The 14,925-nt window shown below is 48.4% G+C and overlaps 1 protein-coding gene across 1 annotated transcript in view; it reads right to left on the reverse strand.

Annotated features, from left to right (window-relative positions):
• The window catches only part of SNTB1 (syntrophin beta 1), a 115,035-nt gene extending 112,571 nt beyond the window's left edge, over positions 1-2,464 (reverse strand). Inside the window, exon 1 of the mRNA XM_065668879.1 lies at positions 1,860-2,464. Within this exon, the coding sequence (XP_065524951.1) occupies positions 1,860-2,373 (514 nt within the window). The 5' untranslated portion in view covers positions 2,374-2,464. The remainder of the gene's footprint in view (positions 1-1,859) is intronic.
• Positions 2,465-14,925: the final 12,461 nt, after the last annotated feature.

The raw sequence follows: 14,925 nt of genomic DNA on the forward strand, positions 1-14,925 counted from the left end.
TCAGCGTCAGAGTATTTTAACTCTACACAGGGATGACCAGTGAAACATGCTTTCAATTTACAGATTACAAATTCAATCACAGAAACAACCGCTAAGGCACATCAGCCTTCACGGAGCAAAGGAACACAAGAAAATAGCTGTGACAATGAGCAGAGTGAAGAGAAGGAGGGTGCCAAGAATCCACACTAAAACAACTTCATCTTCACTCCTAGCAGGAAGAAAACTGGAGGCTTTTTCAGACTCGTACAAGCAGCAGAGTGTTCGGGTGCTGCTACTGCAGGCACTACAGAGGGAGGGAGACTGTTGCAAGCACTATATACATTACTCATGAGATCACACCAAAGGTCAGATGCTGTTTGTCCTGCACCCCAGGGAGCCCTAAAGCTGTGCAAACAAGCCAGTGACAGAATTCAGATCAACAGCTGCAGTTCAGACCTCAAAGAGGAGTTCACATTAAGACTTCACAGGTATCTCTATAAGCAATTCAGCTGCAGTGAGGGAGGATGAGACACACATTGCTCCCAGAGGGGAGATGTAATTGCCCGTGGCTTCCAAAATCCTCACAGGACACCACTCTTTCAGTTCTCACTATCACATGGACAACACCAAACAGCTCCTCAGCACACACTGCTGCAGCTGACATTTTCCCATCCCTTCAAACTTTTGCCATAACTTTATGCCCCAATTGGTTGCTCAGGGCTGATCCTCAGCCACATCTCCCAAGGAGCAGCAGCACCTCCTCTGCTCTTTGGAATAAGCACCAAAAAGACACACGTGAAAACATGCTCAGTACCTAACAGGCCATAAGCACTGCAAGGTGGGAGGAAGGTGATGGCCCTGGGGAAGCAGCGCAGCAGCAGCATGCCTCAAATGCCACTGACCTCCAGTTAAATGAACTAGTGGGGAAATATGTAATCACTTTATCGAACACGCGCCAAGGGCGTTGCTGAAGCTGTTCATTCTCTCAGGTGGAGCACGTAAATTAGTGCTTGTGAGGAGACAAGGATTAAACACCTGCGAATGCCTCTTGCTGTGCTGCGGAACCCGGCTCTGCTTCTACTCACTCCCTCCTCAACATCCGTCCCGTTCTGGCGGGACACCCTCCTCCCTCCACACACACCAACGTTTGCTCTCTACTCCAGGCTCAGTTTCTAAGGCTACTTCTTATAAAAGTGTTTCAGTTACCGTTGAGAAAGGAAGTGAAAGCCATTGCTTTGCAGGGATGGTTAATGGATCAGTGAGGTGCTGACAGCTTCAGTCAGGGCTTTTTGCCCCCATCATCCCTATCGGGGGTGGGACTGTGGAAAGGGGAAGAAGGAATTGGAGGGAGGGAAGGCAGTGTCGGGCGTTTTCAGATGCCCAGGGAAAAGTCCCCAAGCCTCTCCCTTACAGACCGGAGGGGGTTCCTTTACTCCTTTAACCCTTCCTCTCCCGGTACCCAGCTCCCCACGCCTTTCTTGGGCTGAAGAGCTGCGAAAACACACAGACGGCAGCTCCTGAGGGCCCTTCAGACCAGAAGCGGTCCGCGAAGCTCCTGCGGGAGCCCTCAACCCGGGATCCGACCAGGGGGCTGAGGGTCTCCGAGGCTGATGTGAGGACAGAAACTTAACACCCAGCTTCCCGGCAGCCCGACCGGCACTTCCCGAGGGGCCACGGCTTCCGCGCACGTCGGGGCTCCCAGCGCGGCTCGGAGCAGCGAGATATGAACTCTCCCCTCCGGAAAGGCGCCCGGGGAGCGGCACAAGAGGAGCGGAGACACCGCTTTAGCCCCCCGCTCGGCTCCACCGCCCCTCGGGCAGCCAAGCTGACATGCCCCATAGTCTCCCGTCCTGGGCTGTCCCCTGTTCCACGTTCCCTACCTTCCAGCAGCACCTCCCTGCCGGCCCGCTTGAGCGCCTGCACCGCCTCGTCGTGGGTGGCGTCCCGCAGGTCGGTGCCATTCACGGCCAGGATGGCATCACCCACATAGAGCGCCTGGGTCTGGTCGGCCGCCAGCCCCTTGAAGATCTTGCTGATAAGGATGGGCATCTTATTCTCCTTGCCCCCCTTAATGCTGATGCCCAGCCCGCCCAGCTCCTGCTTCAGCACCTTCACGCATCGCTTCTTGTTGGAGACAGCTTCGGGCACCTGCTCGGGGGGGTCGGTGAAGGCGGTGCGCACCGCCGCCGCCCCGCCACCGCCCTCGGCCCCGCGACACGCCGCCCCATCGCCTCCCAGGCCGTTGTGTGCCGCGCCGTCGGGGCGCTCCTCGCCGCTCAGCACCAGCGCCTCTCCGCACAAGTTGGCCAGCACTTTGTGCCAGCGGTCCCGCACCAAAACTTCCAGCCAGCCGCTGCGCTGCGCCCGGCCGCCGCCCGCCGCCGCTACCGCCATCTTAGGAGCATGCTTGAAGCGCCGAGTGACGGCACCCCCGGCACGGCACGGCGGCACCGGACTTCAGCCGGGGGGCGGCGAGCTCCCGGCGCGGCGGGGTGGGGCGAGGAGCCGCGGCCGCCCCTCCGGGGCCGCGCCGGGGCGGGCGTACCTGGAGGCACCGCCCGCTGCTGCCGCGCCTGGTGCGGGCGTGTGCGGGGTGCGTGAGTGTGCCCGGACCTGGGTGCGGGTCTGTGCCGTCCGCGGGTGTCCCCTCTCCCACGGGCACCCCTTGGGGACACGTCCTGGCGGAGCCGCCGCTCCCTCCGAGCCGGGGCTGTGATGGCATTTCCCGCTTCATCGGGGAGGCGAAGGAGATCGGCGGCAGAGTAAACGAAAGCTCAAACTTCGCTTTTCCCATTAGTGTCTTATAAAGTGGATTCAAACTAATGGCTGTCACAAAGGTCGCCAGAGTTCTTCTGAGTGAAAGTCGATTCCAAGTTGTTTCACGGCTTTGGAGGGTGGAGGTGGTGAGTGGTTGTCAGGGATAGTTCTGCACATCTTGAAACTGGTTTCTTTGCCCTTTCATTACAAATTTTTCAGCCCCATTGCCCGTTTTTCAGCTTTTTCCATGCTCACTTTCTTTCAGGAAGCGATTCAGTGCCTGATGAGGGGCTCAAGGCTCCAACTCAGCCACCAGAGAAGACAAAGGGCTCACACTGTTGGGTTTTGACAGCAATGTGGCTCTATGGACACCAAGCACCTCCTGGCTTGCCTTTGTTCTTCTCTTTAAAGAGCAGCCCTGGCTCCTTCCCAAGCCAGGCTGAAAACTCCAGTGTTTCTGGACCATTCGGTATATGTAGGAGCAACAGTTTGGGGAGGATGGGTCAGCCACTGAGGTTATAGACCCATTCATGTTGACCACATGAGTCATGCAAGTCCTCTCTGAAGTGATGCCATTCGTTTCTGACAGCAGGTTTTGCTCCCGGGTACACACAAGTGCCCCAGGTTAACGTGGGCTGGGCAACTTCGGACTCACCTCCTCAGTGTTGATGGGACCTACATACAGCGGCATCGTCAAACTTGCCTTGACCATGCCCTTCGTTGGGCTACACAGAACACATGCCCTTACATCCGAAAGATGGCATTCGGATGCCTCAACCCTCCTTTGTCTGCAGCCTCCCCCAGGCTCCTCCCCAGTAGGAATGCACTCCCCGCACCTAGGGAGAGCGGGAACCCCCAGGAGATGGGTTATTCAAGGATAACGGGTGGGTTGGGTGTTTATTAATGCAAGGTGAAAAGCTGTAATTAAGTTTTCAGGACTGCGAATCTGGAGTGAAAAGAAGCATGTCCCGCTAAACCTGAACAAGGCACCTAAGCCCTAGGCAGGAGGAGGCCGTAGCACACCCTTTTCTCCAACATTTCTCACTAGTTAATTTTGGTAGCTCATGTACAACACCCTGGATGTTTGGATTGGTGGTTTTTATTAAATCCCAATCCCAGGTGCCAGGCATAGTGAATGAGTGTGCTTGTTTGGTTCCAGCGGCTTCAGGCAGTGAGAGCAGGATGGGGAGGAAAGAGCAGGCATGCAGAATGCCGGCTGTTGGAGCACTCACATTCCTGTGTATCTCCCAGCCCAAGTGACCAGGCTGAGTTATAAAATCAAGCATCTTTCTTTCTTAAGGGATCAGCTCTTACCAATTATTTCATTATTCTTTTCCCTCATGGATTAGTAAAGAATCAGTGCTGCTGCTGGTGGTGGAAATGTGTCTCTAAGTACTTTTAAAAACTCATTTCAGAGAATTTACAAGTAAAAAGTATTCAGATAGTTTCTGTCTTGTTGTGAAAAGGTAATAGAGAAAGGAAAGGAAATGTTCAACGCCTCACACTTCTCCTTGAGCACTCTGTGCGCTCGGCTGTGTTTGCTGAGTGTGTCTGGTTCTCCGGTGGAGTTCCCATGGAGCTGCATTGTGTAGACAATTGCGCCGCATGTATCTGAAAGCGGTGCATGTTCCAGTTATTTTCCTTTCCCATTCCAGCAGAGGTAAATAATGAAGTTTCCCAGGGTCAGCATCTGACAGATTGATCCCTGGTATAAAAAAGTCTTTATAGCTGTCTTCATTGCCTTCTCTCCCCAACCTTGGAGCTGTAGGAAAACAGAGGTGATGTTTTAATCTTGAAAATAAAAATAAAAAGAAGGTAGTCTGAAAGATGCTAAAGCACAGACCCAAGCCAAACAGTCTCCCATTTCATCTCCCTGCCTGGAAACAGTGTGATACCTGATATCTGTGCTTCCCTGTCCTAGGAGTGCAGGCTCCTAAGTAACTGTGTTTGGATACCCTGAGTCTTTGGGTACCCCAGGAGCAACTACTGGCGAGCAACTACAAAGGTGAGAAACAAATGGTGCCTTGAGACTTCTCTGCTGGTAGCCCTGCCAACTTTAACACCCTCAGCCCTGCCTCAGGTCTGCTAATCACACCTGCAGGGGCAGTTTCTGAAACACAGATTCATGCAGCAGGATGGGAGCAAAAGATAAAACCAGGTGTTTAATCGGGTGTGCAGCTATTGAACGCCGAGGTTTGCAACAGAGAGTACTGTTACTCCAAAGTCAGCTGCTGGTCCCTAGTGGTTTCCAGTGTATGGCAGAGTGCAAGCTCTTAATTTCAGCTGCAAGCTTCTCCTCACAGTGATGTTTCTGACAGAACTGGTGAATACACACACTGCAATTGCAGTGTTTGGTGTGACTATTTGAGATGAAGCCAGGATGTGCGGTGGGGTGGGCAGAACACATAGTACTTCCGAGCTCCCGTCTCTAGTCACTGGAAAGGCTTCCAGTGCAGACAAAGCTTAGCGAAATCTCTCTCCATCACTTGCCCTTTTGAAAGGAACAGCTTTGAAAAGAGTACCTTTTCAAACAAGTCAAATAATCACCTTTTACCATTTGTATTTTAGCAGCATGTAAAAACCTGAAATAGATTAGGGCCCCTTTCACTGGTGCTGTATAAACAAGTTCTTAGGCAAGATAATACCAGTAGCTGCTGTTGAATAGGTATTTGATCTGCTGGGGACTGTGGTCTCAGCTACAGTGAAGAGGGTAAATGGAAGAAGCAATTCATTGAAGCGGAAGAAGTGAGGGGGGTGGAAAGCACAGAAACTGCCTTCCAGGACAAGGAGCACCAAAGCACAACCAGCTCAGGAGTGCAGCAGTGATGTCTAAAGAGCTGCCTGGGTGCCCAAGCAAGGTGAAGGGGCTTGCTCGTGCACACACACAGGAAAAGCGTCACAGAAAGGGTTGTGAGAGTGACGCTGAGGAGGTTCTTCAGGCTCAGCCTCACTAGAGGGGCTACTGGAGACAGTCTGGACACTGCCTGTTCTTAGGATTTTTCCCCTCTTTTCAGGCAAAAAGGTCAGCATTTACGTCTTATGCAAATAGATGGGCCTCCTGACAGCAAAACCATTGCAAGGCTACATATGCAAGCTTCCCATTCAGACAGCAGTGCAGACAACACAGCTCCTACCCTACTTAAGGCGGAGAAGGTAAAGACACAAGACAGCCTTTTTATAGCTATGGCTCCTTTACAATTGTCTGTGCTATTCTCTAGCAGAGATGAAATTTTTGAAGGACCTTTGGGAGATGCTTGAACCCTTCTAGTGCTGCTTTTTTCTTCCTTTTCACATTATCAGTGTGGCAGCAATAGCTCAAAGCCAGCTCATCCAAAATTCCTTTAAATTGGAAACAGGGTTGTGATCTTTGAGCATGCCTCAGATGACGGAGGTTAGACAAAATCAAGTCTGGATAATGACGTTCCCATCTTGTTACCCTGACACTGACCAGCTCAGCAGACGGATCTAGACAGGAAGGAAGTCCAGTACTGGAAACACGACAAGTAATGAAAGAGCTGGAAGGGAGTCCAGTTCCTCCAGTGATCCCAAACACTGCAGCAGCCAAGTTTAAGCAAGTCTTCCTGAGGAACGTGCCTGAACTAACCCTACTTGTTCCCCCGTGGCAGCCTCTCCTATGTGTATGTGTGCTGGGATGCAGTGGGTCAGGCTCCAGCCCTGATGCACATGTCCCTCTTTGCATGGTGGTTGGACCTCTTACTTGACTGGTGTCATGCCTTGCAAAAGGCACTGCTCATTGGGGGCTGGCAACCTGCCTAATCCCCCCAAGCAATCCACCCCTTCCTTAAGTGCTGAGGGAGCCTGTTGGCTGTAAGGTCATCATTCACCAGTCATTACTCATTGGTACTGGTTATGAAGGTGTCAAGAATGCCTGAAGATCTTCACAATCTGGAGGTTGCATTATGGCTTACTTTTAAAACTATGAAAGCATTGTTTTTCTTTTCCTAGCTTGAAGCTACCCAGGTTTTTATGCACATCACGGCATCTAAAAGTGAAATTAATGCGTAGCTGTTTCCCAGCAAGCGCTTTATGCATTCAGTTTTTCAAAGCAGGAACCTACTTGTGTGTACATGAAAGAAGTATGTGTGTGAAATCCGTATGTGCACCTACCCAAGTCACATGTTAGCTAGGCAAACTGAGAAAGTGTTCCCACCGCCAGGGAGTTGTGGGCCAGGCTGCAAATGAACACGTTTCCCTTCCGCAAATACAGCTTTGGCGCAAGTGAATGCAGAAGTGGGTGCCAGGAAGCATTCAGGTTACTTGTGCTCACAGACCTGGGGCTAGTTCCTGCTACTGTTAAAATGACTTTAAAACAGACAGGATCAAGCTCGAAACTCCAGAAACCTTTGCCTTGGTTTCAAGCAATTCTATGAAACTGAAACCAACAAACTGTGAAAATAGAAGCTCATAACTACAGTGTTGACACTGTAGCAGAGTAGTGTTTTCCTGTTGCGGTGTCCTGCACTTGCTCTGCAGCGTTCTTTCAGTACATTAGTTTCTTAACTTTTGCATTCCAAGTTACTTTGATCCCATCACTTTGCAGTTTCTTGAATTAGTTTTTTATCTCTTGCATACCAATCTCCCCCCACTCCCTAAACTAAGTCCAACATGTTTGAAATGCCAAGATCAGAGATCTGCATTGCAGTTAGTTCTTGAACATATAACTAATGAGGAAAAAAGGTGTTGGAATTCCAGATTTCATCCAACATGTTTCAGCCCCGGTTTTCCTTTTCATCAGAAACAAATTAATCTGGTGGGGTGTCAAAGCAACCAAAGCATTTTTTACCATCAAGTTCTTTCCTGGCCTTACCCTATTTTTTTAATGCTGCAGAGGTGCGATATGTTGTCTGTTACAAACATGTGGTTCTGACCCCACAACCCGAATACTTCATGCCCATGTCCTTGACCTTTCAAACCCTGTGCATTACTTTAAGACCCACTCTGAGGTGCCCTGCCTCCCACCCCACTCATGCCTGGAAAAGCATGCCGTCTATGAGGTCTTTGGGCTTTTCCTGCCCTGGGATCTCCTGTGGTATTTGCTGCTCATCTAACCCCAGATGTGTGCCTGCAGCCTGCTTCCCCACGGCAGGAGAGGTTGTGCTGAAGTGCAGGTGCCAGAAGCGTTTGCTTCCTTTGTGCAAAGCAGTTTGGCTAGAAAAGCTAGTTTGCTCCTTCTGTAGCCTTGAGTTCCATCTGTACCCTGGCATGAAAAGATGAACTAAAGTCATCTTTCCCCTTTCCATATCACTCCCAGGACCATAAATCAACCTGTTAGAGTGGTGGGAAACAGAGATGGTCTGCTAGTACAGAAGGGAAATGAAGAGAGCTCTTTATCTTTTGGAAACAGACAGTTCTCCACATCCAGCAAAGATAATGCTGAGTTCACATTGTGACTTCAGAACAAGTTTGTCTCCCAAGAGCAGCCCCCAGCCCAAGAGAAGGAAGTAGCATGGTCCTGCTGGTCACTGGAGGAAAAGGGCTCCAGGACTTTAGCAAGGCTCACCTATGTGCCCGATCTCATGAGAGCAGCAACTTGGTACTCCAAGCAGGAGCACCCTGCTCCCTCATTGCCGTTGCAAGAGAGGGCAAAAAGGCCAGGCAGCCTCTCTGAGCTCTGCACTGTAGCAACAAATATAAGCTCTAAACTAGCAATTGGGATCTTGCTCCCACCCATTGCACAGCAGAACTGCATTGGAGGGGAAGTAGTGGATTTCCCAAGAAGTGCCTTGTGCTGCATCCGTGATGCGCGGACAAGCACAAAGCCTGCTCCACCAAGGAATGGGAGAGTCCAAAGCTACCACAGGAACACTGGGAATAAAAGTGTTCACCTTCAGGTCCTCTAGAATATTATATTTTTTTTTTTGCATATGTTTGTGACATTGCAATATCCTTTTTGTTTCACTTTTGAGCTATGCAAAGGCCTAGTTCCTCCTCTTCTTTCAGATGATATCTATACTAGTTCTCTTCTCACAACATTGTAAATCAGGTGTAAGTCCAGGGAGGAAAATGGAAGACTGATCTCAAGGAAAAGAGAATCAGCTTCAGTGTATTTTTGGTTCTTGGATGTTTGTCTTGTGCTCTAGAAGTAAGGCACAAAGTGCCTATAGATAGTTAAGATGGGAACCATCACATTCAGGTGAATTATGGCAATGTGTTTGTTTGCCCAGATCAAATTATAAGGCAGCTCTAGGAAGTAAACTTTGCAAGCATGTTCTAGTTTTAGTGTAATCAGTCTGAGTGAGCTTTCCATGGGCAGGAATCACCTGAAAGAAAAGTAGGGTCACACACAAGCAAGGTAGGGAAGATTTGTGAAGCCAGATAGGAGCAGATTCTTTACACACAACAGATCCATTCACTGCTAAGTTTGTAAAATGGATCCACAGTTCTCTGTTAAATCGGTGATTTCACCATATTTACAAATCACAAAGTTGCTTTGAAAGCCATTTTGAAAAACTGTGAAGGTATTTGACACTGAGATCTAAGTGACATAATTTATGTAACATTAAAGCATCTTTTGTTAATCCCACATGTTGCACAATAGATCCTAGGAGAGATGTTTGAGCACTTTTCTTATCTGCCTGGAAGATTCCTCAAGCCAATTTGCTCAGTGGAATAGCTGCTGACAGGGGGGTTGTGGTTTGTTGTTGTTGTTGTGGTGGTTGTGTTTGGGGTTGGGGTTTTGTTACTTTTTTTGGTTTTGCTTTTTTATTTTTTTTATTTTATGTCAAACTGCATGGCCATGGACAAATCCTTATTTTGTGTCCTAGCTCCCTATTCAATAATGGGGAAAATAATACTGCCTTTACAAAGCACTTTGGCTTTCTTTAATGGAAACTATCATTTGAGCTAGACTATGACATTTCTTAACAGTCAGGGTAGAATTAAAAGGTGAGAAAATTGCAGAGGGCACAGGAACCTCTAGATGATTTCTCTTCTTCACCACCCACTACTGCCAAGCCACATCCCCATCAGCTTTTCAACACTTGTCTCTGGTTATGTGATAAGAGAACACACTGTCCTATCCTATCCTATCCTATCCTATCCTATCCTATCCTATCCTATCCTATCCTATCCTATCCTATCCCATCCCATCCCATCCCATCCCATCCCATCCCATCCCATCCTATCCTATCCTATCCTATCCTATCCCATCATAGAATCATAGAATAGTTAGGGTTGGAAAGGACCTCAAGATCATCTAGTTCCAACCCCCCTGCCATGGGCAGGGACACCTCACACTAAACCATCCCACACAAGGCTTCATCCAACCTGGCCTTGAAAACTGCCAGGGATGGAGCACTCACAACCTCCCTGGGCAACCCATTCCAGTGCCTCACCACCCTAACAGGAAAGAATTTCCTCCTTATATCCAATCTAAACTTCCCCTGTTTAAGTTTGAACCCATTACCCCTTGTCCTGTCACTACAGTCCCTGACGAAGAGTCCCTCCCCAGCATCCCTATAGGCCCCCTTCAGGTACTGGAAGGCTGCTATGAGGTCTCCACGCAGCCTTCTATTCTCCAGGCTGAACAGCCCCAACTTTCGCAGCCTGTCTTCATACAGGAGGTGCTCCAGTCCCCTGATCATCCTCGTGGCCCTCCTCTGGACTTGTTCCAACAGTTCCATGTCCTTTTTATGTTGAGGACACCAGAACTGCACACAATACTCCAAGTGAGGTCTCACAAGAGCAGAGTAGAGGGGCAGGATCACCTCCTTTGACCTGCTGGTCACACTCCTTTTGATGCAGCCCAGGATACGGTTGGCTTCCTGGGCTGTGAGCGCACACTGAAGCCAACTCATGTTCGTTTTCTCATCGACCAACACCCCCAAGTCCTTCTCTGCAGGGCCGCTCTGAATCTCTTCTTTGCCCAGTCTGTAGCTGTGCCTGGGATTGCTCCGACCCACATGTAGGACCTTGAACTTGTCATGGTTGAACTTCATAAGGTTGGCATCAGCCCACCTCACAAGCGTGTCAAGGTCCCTCTGGATGGCATCCCTTCCCTCCAGCATATCAACCGGACCACACAGCTTGGTGTCATCGGCAAACTTGCTGAGGGCGCACTCAATCCCACTGTCCATGTCAGCGATGAAGATGTTGAACAAGACCGGTCCCAACACCGATCCCTGAGGGACACCACTCGTTACCGGTCTCCAGCCGGACATCGAGCCATTGACCACAACTCTTTGTGTGCGGCCATCCAGCCAGTTCTTTATCCACCGAGTGGTCCATCCATCAAATTGATATCTCTCCAATTTAGAGACAAGGATGTGGTGTGGGACAGTGTCAAACGCTTTGCACAAGTCCAGGTAGATGACATCAACTGCTTTACCCTTATCCATCAGTTCTGTAGCCCCATCATAGAAGGCCACCAAACTGGTCAGGCAGGATTTCCCCTTAGTGAAGCCATGCTGGCTGTCACCAAGCACCTTGTTGTTTTTCATGTGCCTTAGCATGCTGTCCAAGAGAATGTGCTCCAATATTTTGCCAGGCACAGAGGTGAGACTGACTGGTCTGTAATTCCCCGGGTCTTCCACTTTCCCCTTCTTGAAAATAGGGGTTATATTTCCCTTTTTCCAGTCGTCGGGGTCTTCACCTGACTGCCATGATTTTTCAAATATGATGGCCAGTGGCTTAGCAACTTCATTCGCCAGCTCCTTCAGGACCCGCGGATGGATTTCATCAGGTCCCACGGACTTGTGCATGTTCAGATTTTTAAGATGGTCTCGAACCAGATCCTCTCCTACAGTGGGCCCAAGGTCTTCATTCTCATCCTATCCTATCCTATCCTATCCCATCCTATCCTACCCTACCCTATCCCACCTGTCCTATCCTAATCTACCCTACCCTATCCTATCCTATCCCATCCCATCCCATCCTATCCTACCTTATCCCACTTATCCTATCCTATCCTATCCCATCCCATCCCATCCTATCCTACTCTACACTATCCCATCCCATCCTACCCTACCCTATCCTGTCCTACCTTATCCCATTTAATCCTATCCTATCCTATCCTATCCCATCCTATCCCATCCCATCCCATCCCATCCCATCCCATCCTATCCTACTCTACACTATCCCATCCCATCCTACCCTACCCTATCCTGTCCTACCTTATCCCATTCAATCCTATTCTATCCTATCCTATCCTATCCTATCCTATCCTATCCTATCCTATCCTATCCTATCCTATGCTATCCTACCCTACCCTATCCTATCTTATCTCATCCTATTGCACCCCCTGTCCTATCCTACCTTATCCCATCCTATCCTACCTTATCCCATCCTATCCTATCCTACCCTACCCTATTCTATGCTATCCTACCCTACCCTATCCTATCTTATCTCATCCTATTGCACCCCCTGTCCTATCCTACCTTATCCCATCCTATCCTATCCTATCCTATCCTATCCCATCCCATCCCATCCCATCCTACCTTATCCTATCCTATCCTATTCTATCCTACCCTGCCCTATCACACCCTATCCTATTCTATCCTATCCTACCCTGCCCTATCACACCCTATCCTATCCTATCCTACCCTGCCCTATCATACCCTATCCTATCCTATCCTATTCTATCCTACCCTGCCCTATCACACCCTATCCTATCCTATCCTATCCTACCCTGCCCTATCACACCCTATCCTATCCTATCCTATCCTACCCTATTCTATCCTACCCTATCCTATCCTATCCTATCCTATTCTATCCTACCCTGCCCTATCACACCCTATCCTACCCTGCCCTATCACACCCTATCCTATTCTATCCTATCCTACCCTATTCTTTCCTACCCTGCCCTATCATACCCTATCCTACCCTATCCTATCTTATCCTATCCTACCTTATCCCATCCTATCCTATGCTACCCTACCCTATGCTATCCTACCCTACCCTATCCTATGTTATCCCATCCTATCCTATCCCATCTTATGCCATCCTATCCCACCCCCTGTCCTATCCTACCTTATCCCATCCTATCCTATCCTTCCCATCCCATCCCATCTCATCCCATCCCATCATATCCTAACCTATCCTATCCTACCCTGCCCTATCCCATCCTACCCTATCCTATCCTATTCTATTCTATCCTATCCTGCCCTATCACACCCTATCCTATCCTATCCTATCCTATCCTATCCTATCCTATCCTATCCTATCCTATCCTGTCCCTCACTGATGCTGTTGTTACTGCTTCTGTCAAAAGGGTCTACCTAGATTTGGAGTGGGATCTTGGTAGTAGGAGCTTCATGGTACATGACTAAAACATATAATGTACTAACCAGGTGTATTTTAATATGTTTAATACCACCCTCTTCCGGAATTAAAACTCCTGTTGAGCTTGGCACATATTGAATAATTTTCTGGTGGAACAGGCTGAATCTGTTTTAAAATTAGGGAAATGGTGAAGGTGAATTTTTTGCATCTTTGTGTAAGAAGTTTGGTCTTTCGATAAGTTCTATCAGTTAGACTGTGCTGGAACACGCTGTTGATGGAAAATTTTGTTTCAAAGCTTGGGTGGTTTCTGAACTATTGGGGTTTTATTTAGAATTTATACAGTATAAATAAAAATCAGGTTGTTAAAATGAGAGTAGTATTAGAAACTGCACAATGTGCTTAACAACTGGTGGGATAGTCACCTCAGTTACTTACCCAAGTGCACATCCTCTGGGAATCTGGTTCAACCACTTGTGATGAGACAAAACACATGGGAGAGAGAAGGGAGTGATTTTAGCAGAATATTCTCTTTCATGCTAATGCAAATACAGAATAACTTTCTTACTAGATTTGAACTGAGACAAATAAGCGTGAGCCTCTGAAATCCAGCACCAAGAACACACAGGAGGGTAGCTCTGGACTGCTTCCCAGTTGCCTACAGCAGTGTTTCTCATTTTTTTTCTGGGTGGCAATCCATTATTAAAACATAATATAAGCACGTTTGCTGTGCATTTACTGTAAGAGTGAAAACATATTCATGATAGTAGTGATCAGTTCGCGTAATCAGACAGCATGCTTGGCCAAACAATATGAAATTCCTACAGACAGTGGTGTTTTGAGCCTATGGGAATGATTTTTTTTTTTTTTAATCCAGACTCTTTAATGTTTTTTTAAGGCTGGGATAGAATAAAAGAAGGGAAGTGTCACCAGCAGAGCTGGGAGCAGTCTGGCAAAACAACTACAGCCCCACGGAGGGGCCCACATCAGTACCACTGATCCAGGGCAGTGAAGAGTGAGTCCTCGAGCACAGTGTAAAGACCTGAAGGAGGTCTTGCAGGGGGACATGGACCACACACCACTGAAGATCCACTTGTTACACAGCAATCTAAAGTCTGAGTCCTGTTGAGTGTAGCAGCTACAGCTTACTGAAAACTAACATTATTTGGTGGCAAGATCTTTTTTATCATTTTGTTCATACAATACTGTATTCAAATTCCTTTCACTGCCAGGAAGCTTTCCAGGCCCACTGCTGGCAGCAGTAGTAAAATCAGCATGAACATTTATAGATCTGAACATCTGTAAATGTTCACCAAGGTTTGTAACAACCAGACAGCCCCAGCCCCAAAAGGCCCAAGACTTACAGACTTCCGTATGCCCTTCAGCAGCTCTGAGGGTTCACGCCTCACTGACATTTGCAGGGCTCCCATGATCCCTTTGTGTGGTGATGGACAAGGTCTAGATGAAGACAACTGTAGAGCTCTAGGGCTTCAAGCCTTTAACATCTGCACAACAAATGTGCAACATCTGTTGTCTCATGGAGAGTATTTGTTTCTTTAAGAAAATCCCTAGTTTATTGGGGTCTTAGCATAGGCTAATGCTCACATAGGAGATCAGATATCTTGGATGGGATGTTTGGCTCAGTATCTGCATGGGAAATGGAGTTGCTATTGTGAGGGTCTCTGCAACAGAGTCTTCTGCTGGATGGGGTGGGAGTCCCCCGAACCACCATCCTACTCAGTTCCTGCAATCCAGCTGGGTTGAGTCCTACATGACTACATGCTGTAGATTATTTTAAACTATGAGAAACGCATCCCCTACTTAGCTTTACTGTGTGCAGAAGCCTGTTCTACATGACCATTTCTGCATCTGCAGGACCAATTCTACTGAGTAAATAGAAGCAACTTATCAGTGTGTAAGTTTGACAGTTCTGCAGTAGGTAGTGCTCCAGCA

Source organism: Lathamus discolor, chromosome 2 (assembly GCF_037157495.1).
Source record: "Lathamus discolor isolate bLatDis1 chromosome 2, bLatDis1.hap1, whole genome shotgun sequence".
Lineage (NCBI taxonomy): Eukaryota > Metazoa > Chordata > Aves > Psittaciformes > Psittacidae > Lathamus > Lathamus discolor.